Raw genomic sequence first — 20,697 nt, forward strand, 5'->3', positions numbered from 1 at the left:
AGTTGCCCCTAAAATAGCTCATTTCGATTTTGGTGATGTTCCGGCAAATTTTGAAGATTCGGTATCAGTTAATTGTTTAGTGGCCTCGGGCGATTTACCCTTAGACATCGAATGGGTGTTTAATGATTACCCCATTAATTCATATTCGGGTGTTAATACGTCTAAAATGGGCAAACGTTTAAGTGTTTTAATGATTGACTCTGTCAATGCTCGTCATGTTGGCAATTACACATGCAAGGCCAGAAATTTATGGGCCTCGACCATGTATACAGCACAACTTATAGTAAATGGTAGTTGAAAATTAAAATATTTTTTTTGTTTTTGTTTTTCATTTTAATATTTTTAATTGATTTTGAAAATTTTTGTCCTCTCTCGCACAGAAGGTTCCTTCAAAATTGCATGAAATTTTTACAACATTTTTTTTTTTCTTTGTTTTTAATTTACCAATTTGGTTTAAATATTATGTATATGCGTTAAATCGCATTTAGATGAATGAAAAAAAACGCTTGAAAAAATTTACATAAATTAATTTTTGCAAAAAGTATTTCAATAATTTCACTTATAGTTCATAGAATTAGAGAAATTTTTATTCCGTTATATTGCTTATTTAATTTGCAATATTTTTTAGTTAGTATTAATAGTTGAATGCTTTGCTTACTACAATACTCGTTGTTAAGTTACATTGAGAGACGATTAACAAAATATTCGCGAAAACTCAACTAAGCTGAGAAAATTGAATAAAACAAAGCTATTTACGTCTTTAAAATTAAATCTAGCGTACTTTCACTTTTTTATTACAGAAATGAATATACATACATGCATACATACTTACATACATATATACATCCATACATACAAACAAATTTATGTTTTAGCAAAAGTTCTTCTCAAGTGTTTTTGTTTTCATCTCCAAGTGTTAATAAGCGGCGTAACAGAAAAAAAAAATGATGCAAATTAGCTTTTTAAACAAACTAAATGTTATCTAGACTTGTTACAAAGTTGTGACTCTCGCACTATAATGTATAGTTCGCGAAATTGCCCGTGAACTGCTGCCGGATTTAAGATATTGAAAAAAAAAATTAGAAAAGTAGAGCATCGTGAATTTTTGGCCAATTTCAAGCCAAGGAGCAGCAGCATTTTGCAGGCAGAAAGAGGAAGTAGCGCAGTCATAGCTTCGACGGCATCGATGGGTTCGATTATAATGTAGACTAATGCGGTAATAATGACGTCGCAGGAAATCTCTTTTCTTTTATTCCTTACAATTCCTATTCCCATGCCAAGCATGAATAGTGTAATTAATTCGTCTGCAAAAAAAAAAAAAAACAATTGGAAATTGAAAAATTTCCATCTGTTCTTCTTCTTTATGATTTAGAACGTATAACAGACATCTACATTCATTCTCACAATTTAAAAGAAGTGAAGCGTGAGTAGTGTGAGTTTCATGTGTTCTTCTTCTTAATGATTGACATCTGCATTCATTATCACAGTTTAAAAGAAGTGAAGTGTGAGTATCACTCCTTTCAAGTGATGATTTACTTCTTCTTGCCGTCGTTTATTTCGCATATATGAATACCACGATAATCGCTGAATCGGTATAAGGTGTAGGAAAATAAAGTGAACACTTTGTTACTGTGATATACTAAGAATTAAAGTTGGGTCGCCGCTTTGTAAATTTATTTTATTTTACTTTATTAGTTCCTCCCAAAGTGGTAGGCTTTGATTTCGGTGATGATCCGGTTAATTTTGAAGATTCGGTTTCTGTCAATTGTTTGATATCATCCGGCGATATGCCAGTCGAGATTATTTGGTTGCTAAACAATAACGCGATGGATTCTTACTATGGCAGCGGTGTGAATATTATGAAAAGCGGCAAACGTGCTAGTGTCCTAACGATAGATGCCGTACATGCTGGCCATGTAGGCAACTATACATGCCTAGCGAAAAATCGAGCTGGTCAGGCTAGCCATTCAGCGAAATTAATTGTTAATGGTTCATATTCAAATTTTCAATTACACATATTTGTTGTTGTTGTCGTTTTTTTTTATTTATTTTTGTATATATCCTTTCTTGCTTAAATTCCTCATCAAATAAAACCTTTCGATTACGGCGATGAACCAGTTAATTTCAGTGATTCCGTGATTTGCCCATCGGCATTATCTATGCATATCCTTTAAATGATTATGTGGACGTTGCCACTTCAAAAATCGTCAAAGGAGTCAGTGATCTTAGTATAGACTCGGTTATAAAGCAAATAAAACGATATTTATTTATTTTTTCTTTTTGTTTTTCGCTCTTTTCTGTTTTTTTTTTGTAATGTTTTCCTTAACGTTCAGTACCCCCTAAGATATCACCTTTTTCCACGGGATCTGAAGCTGTTCACTTAGGCCATTATATCACTTATCAGTGCACTATAAGTGAGGGTGACGTCCCATTAAACATCTTATGGACATTAAATAATCAGCCATTGTTTAATGAGGATAACGAAGACATACTGATAGTAAAGATGGGTAGACGTAGCAGTGTTTTGACCATAGAAAGTGTTACCGCACGCAATGCCGGTAATTATACTTGCCAGGGTTCCAATAAGGCCGGCAAAGCGAGTTATACGGTGCCATTGAGAGTAATAGGTATAACAGCAAAAAAAAAAAAAAAAAAAAAAAAAACGAAACAAAGTAACTTTTAATATTTATATAAATTTTTCTTTCTTATATCTTTTTTTTTTTTTGTTATGTAATTTGTATTTGTAATTGTATTGTATTATATTCCTATAGTTTTACCCCGTATAAGACCTTTTAGTTTTGAAGACGGGCCCGCTCAGACTGGTCAATATATAAGTTTATCTTGCTCCGCGACAAATGGCGATTTGCCTTTAAACATCACATGGTTTTTAAACAATGAAGAAGTAAACGAATCTCATGGCATTACTACGATGATGGTCAATAAACGTACCAGTGTTTTAACGATTGAATCTGTAGATGATCGTCACGCTGGCAATTTTACTTGCTTGGCTAGAAATCCTGCTGGCCATCAACACTATACTACAGAATTAAATATTTATGGTTAGCTTCGTATGCTGTTCGTTCGTTCGTTCGTTCATTCGTTCGCTGTAACTGACCTTTCACGAATCTTCTCAATCTTTAAATCTTTCTATGCTTCTTCTTCCCAATTTTTCCAAAAAAAAAGAGTACTGAAAAAGTGTAGATTCTACATAAAATAATGCATGCACGGTTTGCTTTTTACACATATATATTGAAAGAGTTCTCACTATTATGCTTATGTCCGCACTACATATGCATGTAGAGCACAAATTTCTAAAAATTTATAATCGTTTTTTTTTTTTTTTTTTGTTTTTCCATTAAGGAGCTGCATTGAATAACGTAATACATTCGACTTTTGTGTCGCGATCATCTTTGTCTACTGTTGACACCTACTTCTCTATATTGGACTTGAAATCCATCACAAATTGATTGCATAGCTGCTGAAGGTTATTCTCGTTTCTAATATCTATCTTATTGGTTCGAGATGGTCAAGTGTTCATTTATTTGGTCGAAGCATCAAACATATATTACGGTATAGCTTCAAGAGGAGCAAGTCAACGTGGGGGAGTCCTAAGAAAGGATTTCACAATCGAAGTACGACGAAGTATACTACGACTTGAAATAGGTTTTTAAAATATTAACTAAAGAAGTACTTGAAGTACCTATGTGTGCAAGGAGAAGAGTATCATCACCATTAGTACAGTGCTATGCCAGGACAAGCATTTGTTTTCTTTCTTGAAAAGTGTCCATGCGACGGTTTCCGTGATTACGAGCCATCGGTTGTTCTCGTACTTTTTTTTTGCCATTGAAATGAGATTTTTCTTTATCCTTATCCGAGAGAGTTTCTAAATTTATGAAAATAATTTCTCACGATTTTTCCATATCATCTCACTAGCTTTCGGATCTGTTGTATATCTTTGAAAAATCTTTTCTTTTTTTTTTTTTTGAAAATACATCTTTAATTATTTCCTCTTAGTCTTACCCAAAATAGCGCCATTTATTCCTGGCGCGGAAGCATATTTTCCTGGCGATTATTTCACTTTACAATGTTCCATTATTCATGGCGATCATCCTATGCTTATCTATTGGTATTTTAATCAACGACAACTTAACGATGCACTTGCCCAGCAATTGGGTATAGAAATCTCGAAAATGGGTTCGCGAAGCTCAGTGTTAACTATCGAATCCGTTAAGGGCAATCATGCCGGCAATTACACTTGTTTCGGGAAAAATTCCGCAAGTGTTTCAAACTATACCGCTTCGCTGATAGTTAATGGTAGTTGTTTAAAATGACTTCAATTAATTAACGATTCTGTTTACAATAGTCTTACACACACACACATATACATTTGATTTTAATTTATTATTTATTTTTCTTGTTTTTTTTTTTTTTTTGTTTTGTCGTTTTTTAACTAATGAATGAGAAGTACCTCCAAAATTGGCTCCTTTACCCTCAAGCGGTGACTCGCCTTTGTATGTGGGTGATTATTTTCAATTAAATTGCGCCGTAGTCCATGGTGATGCCCCGTTTAATATAACCTGGTTTTATAATGACGAACCGGTCAATAAACTCGATGGTATAACAATTTTAATGCAAAGCAAACGCAGCAGTTCATTAAATATAGAGAGCGTGCGTGGAGAACATGCTGGCAAATATACGTGCATGGGTGCTAATCGTGCTGGCGCTACAGAGGTCTTCACTCATTTAATTGTTAAGGGTTTGTTTGGTTGGCTTTTTCATGTGTTTTTTCTTTATATATGATAACGTTTCGTTCGTTATGGCTTTGCTTGGCTCGGAATGGATGGGAAATTCATTAGCTTTTAATTTAAAAGAATGTACACTATCTCTCTGTTATTAGTTTAATTTGTAATCATTTCTAAATGATAAGCATATACGTGGTTAATGTGGTATATGGTTCATTGATTACTTGGCCGCTTATGTAAAAATCCAACGCATTGACATCATTTAATAAAGGGTTTTCCTCTTTATTTTTTTTTTTTTTTTCGCAATTTCATCTGAAACCAGGCAGTGTTTTGATTTAAAAATCAAGTAAACAAAAAGATAATAAAAAATTTCCTGCCTGAAAATGCACAGTGACACTTGATTTTACGATTAAAACATTGTTAGTCTTTAGTTCGAACACTTGAGCACTTTCATAATTAGTTCCTCTGTAAATCCTCACATCACATCCCCGTTTTTATGCACATTTTTTTATGTTCCTTAGAGTTGCCTCAATTAGAACAATTCCATTTTAATGCAAACGGCGTTAACGGTGGTCAGGCTGTTCGTGTTATGTGCATGGTTATATCCGGCGATTTACCCATCGATATCCATTGGCTAAAGAATGGACAACCTTTATTGCGTTCTATTTATCATAAAATAGACGAGTACACCTTGATTTTGTCTTTACGTCAAACCAATATAGCAGACTCGGGTAATTACACTTGTGTTGCAACAAACGCTGCCGGAGAAGCACGAAAGTGGTCTATTTTAAAAGTTAAGGGTACGCTGAACATTTTGAAATTTGAATGAACTTATGTTAATTTGTTCTTAAACATTCATTTTTTTTTCTTAATTTATCCTTGAGAGTAGAAAGAAATTAAATGAAAGGTACGATTAAAAAGTCTGAAGTCTTTACCTTACGTACGAAATTAGTATTTATCTGTTCCCGGGGATACTTCAGACGAAGGCTGCTTTTCAATAAAAATTGAACTGAAACTTAGATAGATTAGATAGATAGAACCTTTCGTTAACAGCAAATCTGTCTAAGTCATATATCAATGTAAGATTTCTTCAAGTCAGTCGATCCAAATGAAATAGGAAAATAATCAGATAATCACAACAATCTGTCTCTGACAAATAATTATATGTGCAAATGTATAACCGTTTTTTTTTATTATGCACTCCAAAAATATCTGACAACTAATTTTTAGATTTATATATTATTTTTATGTATTTGCACTTATCCTTCCGCAAGTGCTTTCTTCTTCTTTTGCCTTGACCTGTAGTTTCGCTACCTGAAATCATCAGAATAAGCTGGCCTTTTAATAGAAAATAACTGTAATTATTGTCATTCGCTGAACAGTGAATATTTCAGTTTTTATCTCAATATTTCGTCATAGGTAAGTAAGTAAGGCGTTCTCAGCATATTTTAAGGAAGAATTCTGTTCACAGTTTAGCTGTTGATTGCAAATCCCACATGAAAGCGCTGAGAAAAAAATTGACAAGATAGCATCCCAATACGTTGTCAAATTGTCTAAAAGTTCCTCACAATTATCGTTGCATTAAGCACAGTAGTCGCGCATCCCAACCTTGGATCAGAGGTCCAAGAGGCTTGTACACACCATTTAGCAACTAATGAAGATATGGTTTGCAGGCAACTAAAAGTAGTATTAGGCCTGGAGGTAATGAGACAGCGTGTGCAGAAACTTCTTTAATACGAAGAAGACCTTAGGTAGAAACACAAAACCCAAAACACGCTTAACCTAGCGCCTAAAAATCCTAATTTTGCATTTGATGACAAATGAAAATTGTTAGCGAAAGAATTCCGAAACGAAAAGAAGTTTAATTTAAATTGGATGGATTATAAATATTGAGGGAATGTCCGATATCTTCAATTAACATGCTACAAATGCAACCATGGTCGTGGATTTCTAAGATATGGGCTACATTTTGAGCACGAGGAAAGACAAACATTTGCTTCGTACTCAGCAAAACGAATATTTTGGCTTCTTAGATAATAATTTAATAGACGATATCGAAGAATTATATATATATGATAATTGGACGGTCCTACACGACAATGCTCTATACCGCACAGTTTACAAAGAATTTTTGCAATCTAGCTTTATACCGTTCCCGGAGTGGCCAGCCATAAGTCCCGACCTGAACCCGATTAAGGACCTTTGGGGAATATTTTTCGCCAATATACTCTCAACGTCTACGTAATATTCTACATTTAAGGATCTTAAATCTAAAATATTATCGGAATGGGAGAAAATTAATATAACCACTTTGCGAACGTTGGCAGTTTCTATGCTAAGCAAACAAAATAACAAGTCCTTATTCATAACGACACAATACCATATAAATTACATAATATTATGATTTAGCAATAGAAGCCAATATTAAGAGTCATTTTTGCACATATAATTGTTTTCTATGAAGTACTTATGGATTGTGATTTTTTTTCTCTTATATAAGATACACTAAGAATGCTTAAATTTTATATTTTTAAAATATACGTAAATATAAAACGAAGATAAAAAAAAAAAACAAAAAGTTTTCTCCATAACCTCAAAATAATGCATTGCATATATAAACATTTGACAGAGGTAATTAACAATGTAGGTAAATAAAATGTAGGTTTTCCCTTTTCGTACTACGGTCTTTGCAACCCTGTTACAGTAATATAGTTAAAACAGCGCATCGCACGTTTAGCATAACGTTGGTCGAAAGCAAATAATTCATTTTTTTTTTTTGTCTAAAAGCGTCAGTTAAGGAATTTTATTGTTAACAGACTTTCAACTAAAATTAACTTATTGAAAATGACCCTAAATATGCTTTACTAGGAATTATTAATTCTTGGCTATGGTTCCATCAGTGTTTCGGCTGGGAATCATTCTTTTTTATAAATTTAATGTACAAATAGTTTTCTAACAGGAGGGAAACATAGGGATTGAAATGTCGCAACGGACTTAAAAAAGAAACTTTTTAAATGGCTTAATAACTTAATGGGACACGATTCTAAATTTTACCTGAAAACACAAATACGATTTAACCCGAGGATCGAATTGAAGGCAGAAAATTCATTCAGTTAGCAATCTTTGTGTAAAATTAGCTAAGATTTGATTAAAAATTTCAATTTGTACGATTTCATGTCGTTTAATTTATAGTAACGATCGCACACACTGGTCAAAAATCTGATACCTTTTACTTGTTCTACAGTATATGAACCTTAGGAATTATTGCGCCTTCTTTTTTTTTTTTTTAAGATCGTGGTGTTACTTCCATTGATAACGGAGGGCGTTATCGTCAACGTTTGGTTTTCACCTTCTTTAGAGTCATGCAAAAGCGAAGTTGTAAGCCTTGAAGATAACATTTTTGCTCTCATTTAACGATGTAATTAAACAACAAGGCCCCTTTAGGATATATTCGGCATACAAAGATCAACTGTTAAAACGTAACGGCTTTCATTTTAGCATAAAATTTTTCTTTAATCCTCTGGTTTGCAAATAAAAACTTAAACTTCACTAGAACTTTGGCTTAAAATTTGAAGCAACTCTTACTCAATAATAATGTCAGGTCTCTTCACTCTTAAGCAGCGTAATTTTTGGTATTCTTGATATATTCATTCTCACCAGCTGGGAAATGAGGATTTTTGTTGAAAGTGTCTGAAAACTCTGTATATAATAAATTATAACAAAAAAACTAAATTCAAATCATATTGTCACAATAAAAAAAAAAAAAAACAAAAAAAAATTAGCTAAACAGCTCAACATAGTAACGCCAGAGACAACTAAATGGTAAGATGTCTTAACATTTTGCTCAAAAACAAATTACTAAAATCTCAGGAGTTTTCTGTGGCTTCTGTTATCAATAACATTACCAGCGATGTTAATTAGTGACCACATGACTGCTTGCTCTTTCATACTCATTAGTTTGTACGAGCAAGTATTCTGTTAAACTGGTACATGACTGCTTGCTATTTCATACTCATTATTTTGTATGGGCAAGAATTCTGTTAAACTATTACTAAACTATTATTGAAATTATTCTACGAAGAATATGAAGACATTTTTTGTAATTAAAAAAAGTTACACATATATTCTACTTTTCGGATTTTTTCTTACATATACACTTATGTGTGTAGCACACTGCATATTCTATGTAAGTAAATGCGTTTGCCTCATAAACGTTTGATGCAATGGAAAAATTTAATAGAATTCTTGCCCATGCAAGTAATGGATATGAAAGATGAAGCAATCAAATGGTTGCTAATTAGCAGCACCGCTACTATTAACGATAACAAAAATGCCAAAATTTTTGAGATTTTACTAGAGTGTATTTGGGATGTCGTGCTATTAAGTTGTCTCCGGTAATTTATCATTACCCAAAAAGCACCAAGCACTTGCATTAGAAATGTAGGTATTAATTAAAACAAGAACAACAACCAACAATAGCACCAACCACCATCGCTACCAATTACTATAACAGGCACTTTTACCAGGCAGACACTGTCTATCAATACATAATTAAAAGCACTTTAACACATTCGGAATCTCATGCCTGTGTCTGTAAATTGCAAATATAATACTGCTTACACATCGACACCATTTAAACAAAATGAATGCGTTATGGCTTTTGAAAAGGCTGCTATAAAAAAAATTCGGTTTTTATAATTTAATAATTTTTTTTTTTTATAATTTTTAAAAAATTTATTTTTTTGAAATATTTTAATGTGGCTTTCTCATCATATAATGTAATTACGGCCTATTCAGCTTGTTACAAATGTGTGGATATATATAAAATGTATTATATATATATATATACATATAAATGTCTAGAAATGTGCGCAGCAAATATTTCCTAAATCAATAACTATATGTTAAACTTATCGTCAGAACACACTCACCCATGACCTTAATTTCATATAACATCTTTTAATCCCTGCTTCGTCAACCTTTTCTAAACTTTGTACAAAAACTTATATATATATATATATATATATATATATACACTCAATTAATAGCAAAAGGTTATCTGTGTGTTAGTCCCTCTATAAGAAGCAGAACAAACAATACACTGCAGCAATAAACCAGGACTGAATCCTTTACTCAATCCTTTCTGTCGCTGTGTTTTTTCATTTTAATCCCTTACCTTAATCCTATTCCCGGAAAAATCCTTTTACTTCATTTACACTTTGGTTAACATTATTTGAAACTTCTCATTTGTATATAAGCGATAAAATGTTAATTGGTGTTTGGAAAAAATTATGAAATAATTTGATGAAAAATACTCGTTATATGTTATTACAAAGAACACCATCTAACATATCGTTTAACGCATGCACGACTAGTAGAGTTTCGTCTTTTTCTTTCAATTAATTTTCCGTTTCTCATTTCTTATTAACTCTAAAAATATTCTGTTGTCCTTTTATGATTAAGTTTGTTAATACTAAACATAGTTTATAAGCTTCATTTCATTTATTAGTTTATGATTTTGCTTAAAACAGAAAAAAACATTTTTTTTTCCTTTACTAGAATTTAGGCAGGGAAAAGAAAAGTTTTAACACCGGAAACATGAAAGCGATTTATTTCTAAAATAATTTTTTTTTTATAAATTTTAAAAAAGTAATTAAATTAACAGCATTAAAACAGCAGCTATGGAGCCGGTAGTAAAGCTTTTTTAGAAAAATAAAATGGTTTCTATAAATAACTTAAGAAAATATATAGTCTTTAGCTCCTTTCACGCCAATACGGATCCAATAACAATTATAATATTAATAAGACGAACCCCAGTCTAGTTTACGTTGGATTTAGAAAAACAAGCAAAAATCTTGTCTGCCTTGTTTTCCATCAAATAAAAAAACCATAAAACGTCATTTTCTTTACGATATTCATGTCATGTTTATGTTTAAGCATAACTAACAATAACAAAGCGAGTTATGCTACAGTACCGCAGAGTTGTTATATTTTTAATAATAATTTTTTTTATGTCCTTCTAAAAAAACATTTTTCAAATAATAATAAAAGCGAGTTTTAATGAATTTAATTAAAATAAAGAAACCATTTTATTTAATCCCTCATGTTAGTCCGTCCATCTGTTTTTCATAACCTAACTACTCCGCATGCTTGTTTTTAATATATCTATAAATATATATATAAACATATTGTTCAACTACTTAACCAATATATTAACTTTTAATCTTTCAAATATTCCTATAAAATAAATAACAGTACCACCAAGATGGATTTTGGAACCCACCGATAAAGCTTTCGCTCAAGGATCAGACGCTAAAGTTGAATGCAAGGCTGATGGTTTCCCAAAACCTCAAGTGACATGGAAGAAAGCAGTAGGTAAGTAAATTTATAAAATATTTTCTAATACGCACCATATAGGCAGACTTTAGCAAATCATAGAAGTAATGTGCTTTTTATATGTTTACCTTTCCCTTTATTTTCGCGATTTTCGCGCGATGCTAACTTCCCTGTAAACGAGTTCGCGTATACAATGGAAGAAACTGTACTTAGCTTGGATCGGTTGTTCCATTATGTAATAGCAATGTAAATTTAACATACTCTGTAAGCATGTGTGTATGTCATACTCTCAAAGTCGCTATAATGTAACACACTTAAGGCAATGTCTGGATAAGTAAAATATTTAAAAAGTTGTAACTGAAATGTACTTGCCAGAATTTAGTTCAACATCACACTTAAAAAAAAACGGTCTCACCAGACGCTTTACAGGTATTGATGGGTTCACTCCCTCTGGATCCGTATAGGATAAAGAGAGGCCTGCCTTTGCTTGACAGGCTAAGAACTCAGAGTGTTAAGAGATTAAATTTTAGGGAACGTGAATCGCTATTAAAGGAATGGGTCGGTGCCTTCGGATAATAGTGAGAAGGGTAGAGTTACATTTAGCTTTCATTATAGAGCACGCATCTCTGAATGCATTTTCGCGTTCTGAAACTAGAGATTGCTTATGGGGCGGTCTGTCCGAAGATTATAAACTTGTATTCTTGGTGTGTCTTGAGCACTGTGCATTCGTAGACTTAGAGGGCATGGGAGTCAAAATAGTTCATGGTAGAACCGATTGTTTTCTGGTCCTTGCTTCTACTGAGACGACAGCTGTACGGAGCGAGTATGTATTTGGTGTTTTCCGCAAGCGTCGGCTTATTCGACGAGGTTTGGGTAACTCGATCTAAACTCTGCTTTGACCAGCTTATCCATAGTTTATTCGTCCGTCACTGACTGACTGAGGGCTGAGCCGCATGGGGTTCTATAACTCTTGCTCTCGTCGTTCGGGTATGGCAACCCGTTTCCACGCTTCCTTGCATTGCTATGGTCGTTTGAACTCGTTTTGAGCCTTGCTTACACATTCCCCTCCGCCCAGTTAGAAGACAATGTCAATGAAAAAGACAAAGATATTATAGAATCAAGATCGGTCTTCTTTTTTTTGCTCAATCCGACGACGGTAGCCGCTGATTCAAGTTCGGTTCTGCAGAAAAATTGTTTTGCCCGTGAGGCCTAGCAAGCGTATTCCTGATTTAGAAACTCAAGTTAATGGAAGTAAGAACGACTAGTTGGATATCCTGAAACAACTTTGAAGAACATAAACGCAGTTTAATTGTAAGATGAAGATGTTGAAAAATCGCCATTCTGCTTCTCATGATGCGTATTAGACTTCCCGTCTCTAGTTATATCGATCGCAACCACTATAATGGATGTGCTCACTAAACAACAACAATATTTATATATATATATATTTATGATAATTCCTTTTAGGTGATAGTCCCGGTGAATATAAGGATTTAAAAAAGAACGATAATATACGGGTCGAAGAAGGCACTCTACATATTGATAATATACAAAAAACGAATGAAGGTTATTATTTGTGCGAAGCTATTAATGGTATTGGTTCCGGTTTATCGGCTGTTATTATGATTAGCGTTCAGGCACCACCAGAATTTACCGAAAAGTTACGCAACCAAACCGCCCGACGAGGTGAACCAGCTGTTTTACAGTGTGAAGCAAAAGGTGAAAAGCCTATCGGCATTCTATGGAACATGAATAATATGCGTTTGGATCCTAAGAACGATAATCGCTACACAATACGTGAGGAAATTCTCTCAACCGGTGTCATGTCCAGTCTGTCCATTAAACGCACCGAACGTTCGGACTCGGCTTTGTTTACTTGTGTTGCCACTAATGCCTTCGGTTCTGATGATGCTAGTATAAATATGATTATTCAGGAAGTACCAGAAATGCCATATGCACTTAAGGTTTTGGATAAATCAGGTCGCTCGGTTCAGCTGAGTTGGGCTCAACCCTACGATGGTAATTCTCCTTTGACTCGTTACATTATTGAGTTTAAACGTTCACGGGCTTCTTGGGATGAAATTGATCGAGTTATGGTACCAGGTCATACCACCGAAGCTCAAGTACAAAAACTTAGTCCTGCCACCACTTACAATATACGCATTGTTGCTGAGAACGCCATCGGTACCTCACAATCTTCCGAAGCTGTCACAATAATTACTGCCGAAGAATCTCCCTCCGGAAAACCACAAAACATTAAAGTTGAACCTGTGAACCAAACGACATTGCGAGTAACATGGAAACCACCAGCACGCTCAGAATGGAATGGCGAAATTCTCGGTTACTACGTGGGTTACAAGTTATCGAACACTAACTCTTCCTATATCATTGAGACCGTTAACTTCTTGACGGAGGAAGGCAAAGAACATAGTTTGGAACTGAACAATTTACGCGTTTATACACAGTACTCAGTGGTTATACAAGCCTTTAATAAGATCGGTGCTGGACCATTAAGTGACGAAGAGAAACAATTTACTGCCGAAGGCACTCCTAGCCAACCACCTAGCGACACCGCCTGCACCACTTTAACCTCACAGACTATACGTGTAAGTTGGGTTAGTCCTCCCCTGGAATCGGCTAATGGAGTTATCAAGACCTACAAAGTTGTGTACGCTTCCAGTGAGGAATGGTATGGTAAGTATGAGAAGGAAATTTAGAAGAACTTTTGAGATTGTTAAAATTTTCCATTGCATTTGTACAGATGAAACTAGACGCCACTATAAGAAGACCGCCTCCTCTGACACTGTTTTGCACGGCTTGAAAAAGTATACCAATTACACTATGCAAGTTTTGGCCACGACCGCTGGCGGAGATGGTGTACGCAGCGCTCCTATCCACTGCCAAACTGAACCAGATGGTAAGCAACATTTTTCGAAGTAACTGTTTTCAAAATCATAATTCTTTCGCGTTCACAGTACCTGAAGCTCCCACCGATGTTAAGGCCCTTGTTATGGGTCAATCAGCTATTTTAGTTTCATGGCGTCCACCAGCTCAGCCCAATGGCATTATTCAACAATATACCGTTTATACTAAAGTTGAAGGTGCCGAAGGCGAACCCAAGAGTCAAAAAATCCCACACTATCAAATGAGTTACGAAGCTACCGATTTAGAAAAGAACAAACCTTATGAATTTTGGGTAACTGCCAGCACTAATATCGGTGAAGGCCAACCCTCAAAAAGCATAATTGCCATGCCCAGTGATCAAGTACCCGCTAAGATTGCCTCATTTGATGATACCTTCACAGCCACATTCAAGGAAGATGCTAAAATGCCTTGTTTAGCTGTTGGTGCTCCCCAACCTGACATTACATGGAAAATTAAAGGAATCGAGTTCACTGGCAATGATCGCATGCGCATTTTGCCCGATGGTTCTTTGCTAATTAAATCGGTTAATCGCCAGGATGCCGGGGACTACACATGCCACGCTGAAAATTCAATTGCTAAGGATTCTATTACACATAAATTGATTGTTTTGGCTCCACCTCAATCACCACAGGTCACTCTGTCCGCTACCACAACTGATTCATTAACAGTGAAATTGAAACCTTATGAAGGCGATACCGCACCACTGCACGGTTACACAATTCATTATAAGCCAGGTAAATAGTAATACCAACGGTTTAATGCATAAGCCTCGCCCTAAGGCATTCGCACGACTTAAGTGGATTACCGAAAATGGTTTTGCACAGAAGAAAACGCTAGAAACTTTTAAAAATGCACATTCTTCAGAAAAACATATTTTTTGTTTCTTCTCGACTTGTTGGTGAACGCTACTTAATAGTATTGACTCACATTAAAGCGTGACGGTCATTGATTGATGCACTCAATTTTGAAAAAAATCAATTATCGCATTCTAGTTTTTAAAAATTTTTAGAAGAGAAGAAATGAACGTAAAGTGAACCTAAGGTGAAAGATGTCTTTGCATTATATAAACTATAGGGTACAGTTAGATCCAGCATTTTTATGTTTGATTTTAAATTTTTTAAGAGTTTGGCGAGTGGGAAACTTCAGAAGTCTCGGTTGATGCTCAAAAATATACGATTGAAAACTTATTGTGCGGTTCACGTTATCAAGTTTACGCCACAGGATTCAATAAGTAAGTATATTTTTAAAACATATCTTTAAAATCAAGTAAAAAGTAAATTTTTTTTTTTGATAAAGTATTGGTGCTGGTGAGGCTTCGGATATCTTGAATACACGTACTAAAGGCTATAAACCAAAATTGCCAGAAAAAGCACGTTTCATTGAGGTTTCCTCGAACTCGGTATCGTTGCATTTCAAAGCTTGGAAAGATGGCGGTTGCCCCATGTCTCACTTTGTCGTAGAGAATAAGAAACGGTAGGTTTTTAATAATTTTTTGGACCAAATTTTCTTAAAATGTATTCTTGTCTTTCTCTTCAGCGATCAAATTGAATGGAATCAAATTTCAAATAATGTTAAGCCAGATAATAATTACGTTGTCCTAGATTTGGAACCAGCCACTTGGTACAATTTAAGAATTACAGCCCATAATTCTGCAGGTTTCACTGTAGCTGAATATGATTTCGCAACTTTGACTGTAACTGGAGGTATTTACTCTTTGTCATCAAATCTTTTTCTTTTCAAATATTCGCATTGCTTTTGTACATAAAACTGAACTACGTCACTCTTTTAAGATTAATATTAAAAAAAAAAAAATGTTTTTTTATTAATCTTAAAAAGTATTAAAGATACAAATAACAAATATTGTTGATTAAAAAAAAAAACAAAGAAAATCGAAAATACGATCTTAAGCTAACTAAGCTTAAGTGTAAAAAAAAAAAAAACAATTATACAGAAACTTTTTATGTTTTAGCTTTTTAAACGCTTTTAATTTTTATGTAATATTTTTAAGAAAATCTCAAGGAGCACTCGTCTTTATTTTTTTATTGTGTGAACAGCTTTTTAAATATTTTTTTTTTAATTTATCAGCTTGAATCTTTTAGTTTAGTTTATTTTTTTTTTTTTATTATTATTATTTTAATTTATAATGCAACACCATGCAATTTCTCCCATCTAGAACTGCAACTTAGAAGTGATTTCCTTTTTTGGTTAATTTTTTTTAAATATATATATATATTTTTTTTTTATTTCTATTAAATCTCACCGACTGTTGCTTTCTTGTTTCAAAATATATCCTTTTGAGAACAAAGGTAAAAATATCACTCTGTTTTTTTTTTTTTTTTGTAATTGCGTGTAAATGCAATTTGTTTTTAAATCCTATTTTAATCCTCGTATGATAAACGTATGCGTGCGTAAAGATGTAGTGTGTAATATATAGTTTACTATAAAACTCACCTTAGTTAGCACTATACTAGAAGAAACTATTAGCGCATATAAATCTGTATAGTATACTCTGTTATCATAAGTATTTCATTATTTATATGAAAAAAAAAAAAAAAAAATCAATTAAGTGAATTACTAAATGCCCGATTGAAAAACATATGTAAGTGTTTGGAATTGAAATGGTTCATCATAATCGTCGGCATTATTGTACTTTATTTCGTTAAGTTTTCTTTCCACCGTACTTATCAATTCCATCCATTTTATCATAACATTCGAATACTGCGGGTGCAAGTCAGTTGGAAAGGATTTGCAATAGAGAGCGTTGCTAATATTAAGTCGCATCGCAGCCAATTTCATTGCTATATTTCAATTTTCAAACATATCTTGTTGTAAAACAGTTTTTGGGAGGCTTGAATATGTTGCGTCCTACGCTAAAAAGTCATTTGCGTATAATATTATTCCTTCTGCTGTGCTGCTGAAAAATGGATGCGTTATTACTACGTTCAAAGTGTGAAGAGCGATGATTCAGATTAGGTGTAATATTAATTTTGGAGGAATAGAGCCAAAAATCTATGAAGAATCTATTCGCGGTGATAAGCTGGATGTAGTATACTATGAGTTGCTCCCATCAAACGAAGCCACCTGTGAAAAAGCTACCAGCAACAATTAATTGAAACTCAAAGGCTGATTTTTCAGCATGAAAGTGCTTGGCCTCATGTTCATGCAGGAAACGAAACTTGAATGAGGTACACATCCCGCTGTATTCACCAGATACTGCCCGTTCAGCTCTAAATGATGATTTCTGTCTGTCCGACCAGAACTTCAGTTCTTGTAATGACTTGCGAAAATGTTTTTTTTTCTCTCTCAAAATATGAGTTGTCCCTTCGGCACAAACAGAAGGATGGGAGAAGCAATGACTAATGATGGACAACGATTTAAGTTTTATTTAATGTGATTGTTCTAAGACACTTTCAATTTTATTAAAAAATTACTTAAAACTTATACCAGCGAATCCGGGAATTGTCTTCGCTAGAATTTTAAGGTAGTATCAGCAACGCCACAGAATAGTCGAATTTAGTTGGCGTAGTCCGCCAGAAGCGAGCTATAACGAAGAAGGCATTGCCAAAAAAGCAGAATCACGATTGTCATCCTCATTTCGGTATAACTCTCAAACTATATATAACTATACGCAAGAATCTAAATGTATATACAATATGTAATGTACGGTTCATATAGCAATGTCATAACAACTCCGGACTTGAAATGCGTAAAGTCAAACATGTCTGAAGACATGTCATTTATTCAAGTAGTAGCAAACTATTCCAATCATTCAATCCTATAAAATACCTTATCTTCCAATAAACAAAAGATTAGTTTCCAAATTAAAAGCAATTTACCCTTGAGAAATGTACAAAAAAAAAATATTTAGTAAATTCCTCTTCTGTGTGCGTCCTCTGTGTGTGTGTCCTCTGTTTAGCATTTCCTAAAAATTGAAAATTTTTGTAAAGAACTTCCCTGGTTATGTAAATCCAGTTATTGTACATGTGCACGTTTGTAGCTCTATGATTAGTTTATTGATTGGTTATTTTGAGGATTGATCCATGAACTTCTAATCGTTAGTACGAATCGTTAATTTGTAAATAGTAAGAAGAAATTTTTTTATTACATAACACGTAGTAACCCATTTTCCAAGAGAACAGTGCTTGCATAAAAGTGCTAAAGGTGAAAGAAGGAAAAAAACGCCGTTTTAACAATCAACGCCTAAAGACGGACGCACTTTTATATACAAAAAGTTTCTCAGTACAGTCCCTTGCTATCTCAGTGTTGCTACGGTTAGTCCAATACAGTGCTATATGAAGCCTTATTTCAAAAACATTATGTTTACGTCTACTTTGGCTTTCGGCGAAGTGTTTACTGACGTGTCATGCTCATTTTTTGCGGCAGATAGTCCTTGAAAGCGCTGGCAACGGACTTCAGGCATTTGCCTGATACCATAGACTATGACTCTCTACATAAGTTTTATATGAATGAGGCCATTTTTCAGGTGTTTCAAAAACCAGTGTTAAAAAGACGGACAGATCTAAAACCATTCGCATGGTCTAATAGATATTTATTTATTTAAATACATCATTAGCTAACACAGTCAACACAAGATAAACTAGTAACAGTAAATACAATTTCTATGGATTAAATCAAGTAAGGAAAGATTCATATCTCCCCCGAGTGTTGTAAGTGAACTGAAGTTAGATGACCATCTTGCCTGTAATTCTCTAATATAAATTATGCCAAGACATTTAATTCAATGTTATTAACAAAAATGATTATAAACTAAAAATAAAATATTTATCCTAAATTAAGAGTTAGAAGCAAAGTTCATCCCACTACTTAAGTGGGAAAGAATTAATTCATTCATTATCAAAATGCGTAAAAGAAGAAGAAGAAACAAAACTACATAATAACATTTTGTAGGTGTGCTGCAGTCTTCTTAATAATGTAAATTAACACAAGGTCGACTTCACATAATCGCTTGAATCGTCCATCGAAAATATATAATAAAAGTCATTAAATTCTTTACAAAGCCCAGATTCACTATACCTCCAAAGAAGGGACCACAACGAGAGTGACATTCTATAAGTAGATAACTGAATTTGACGATGGAAGAAGACAGTTATATATAAATTATGGTTAGATAACTTCGGAATGAATTCAGCATTATTCGGATTGGAAACAGAAAACAAATTAGCAGGAATTGTGACACATACCGCAATCAAGACGCCACCCCCACTTCACCAGACCTATCATGTCTGAAAACTTGATACTCCGCTGAATTTATTGCGCATTTTAACCATGTCTCTGCGAAGGCAAGCACTTGATATTCCCAATCCACTGTGTCAATATATAAATCGTAAAGCTTTCTTCTCAGATCCTTACATTTTGTTCGATAGTTCCAAAACTAAGGGTTTGCATAACTAGTTTTTGCTGACTTGTCCAGGATAGCACTGGGGTATTTTGAGAATAGAAAATCTGCTGGAGTTGATATTCGGAATTTTCGTTAAAATATGAAATTGTATACCTTAAACTGTCTTATAGGGAGCCAGCCTGGAAATAAACGCAGCCTTCCTCGCTGGAACCGAAACTAATTCACATCTTCTACTAATATTCAGAGACGACAATTAGCTCCAACGCAATACTTGAGGCTTACTATTCCTTGTCGAAAGATTGACTACTCAATTATGGGATGCCACTGCGGAGCTATCGCGCGTCCTCTTTATAGCTTCGGCGGAGGTAACCTTAGGGGAATTTCTTTAGATATCGCCAACTGATCCAGATGGTCCCGAGCTTTACCCATTAAAGGTGGATTTGGCGACCAGATCAAAGGACAGCATAATCACGGCCGGCACACCACTAGATTCAATCTCCGGACATGTACCACCCGCCGAGCTCAGAATTTGAACGCTAATCGGCCGTCCATGGAACTGTCCGCAGGCCACACTACAGGTTGTGCGTTCACTATTTGTGCGACGCGAATCACGGCTTGGCACTCAAGGAATTCGCGCGTTAGAGCATCAAGCATCTTCTTAGCTTTCGTAAATTCCATTTTAACTTGCGTAAAAAGCTTAGAAAACTCGACGTCTTTTTTCTGTACTCAAGGCATGACCATCGTTTGCTTTTTGAAGCGCTGGCCGTTCACAAGGCCAGTACATTATGAAGCGATCGTAACAGGGTCCTGATTTGGCCCGACATGACTGAAATACGTAGTCCAACATTGTCAACAACCCGTCTTAGACAGCTGTATGAATTGGAATTTCTATACAAATTACTGAGAACATATGCGCACGCTTATTCTCGCATCGATGGCTTTTTTACAAAGACCTGTTGAATTATTGAGAACGAATATGCGCTTATTCCTTAAAGTGGTACAATACATGCAAAATTATCGAGAATTGTAAACAAACGTATTCTCTCAGGTGGTTGGATTTTTATACATGCGACAGCTGTATGAATTGGAATTTTTTTGGTTTAATTTTGGAATCGTATATTTCATCTGCTGATTCAATTACTTTTCTTCCTCTCCTTTGCACTATTTCACTATGCGCCCACCGACGATGTCACAACTGTTCCGTTGGAAATGCAGCACACGAGAAGCCTCTAATGTTTCTGAAACGAAATCGAGCACAGAATTCTTCTTTGAAGCCCCTCAATTAAACTTGTGTCAATTTTTAATTTCGTCATTGTGTTCATTAAAAATTTTTTC

General features: G+C 34.4%; 1 protein-coding gene across 6 annotated transcripts in view; it reads left to right on the top strand.

Moving 5' to 3' along the window:
- LOC119635880 (Down syndrome cell adhesion molecule-like protein Dscam2) overlaps nt 1–20,697 on the top strand; it is a 150,868-nt gene that overhangs the window by 110,248 nt on the left and 19,923 nt on the right. For 4 of the 6 annotated variants that reach the window (XM_038030898.1, XM_038030901.1, XM_038030899.1 and 1 more), the window contains 7 exons: nt 10,998–11,117; nt 12,546–13,772; nt 13,840–13,995; nt 14,054–14,737; nt 15,126–15,234; nt 15,300–15,476; nt 15,540–15,706. In XM_038030898.1, the coding sequence (XP_037886826.1) occupies nt 10,998–11,117; nt 12,546–13,772; nt 13,840–13,995; nt 14,054–14,737; nt 15,126–15,234; nt 15,300–15,476; nt 15,540–15,706 (2,640 nt within the window). Of the gene's footprint in view, nt 1–2,771; nt 3,060–4,465; nt 4,757–10,997; nt 11,118–12,545; nt 13,773–13,839; nt 13,996–14,053; nt 14,738–15,125; nt 15,235–15,299; nt 15,477–15,539; nt 15,707–20,697 lie in introns of all 6 variants that reach the window. The other 2 variants (XM_038030903.1, XM_038030900.1) reach the window with 2 other exon arrangements.

This window comes from Glossina fuscipes, unplaced genomic scaffold (assembly GCF_014805625.2).
Source record: "Glossina fuscipes isolate IAEA_lab_2018 unplaced genomic scaffold, Yale_Gfus_2 27, whole genome shotgun sequence".
NCBI lineage: Eukaryota > Metazoa > Arthropoda > Insecta > Diptera > Glossinidae > Glossina > Glossina fuscipes.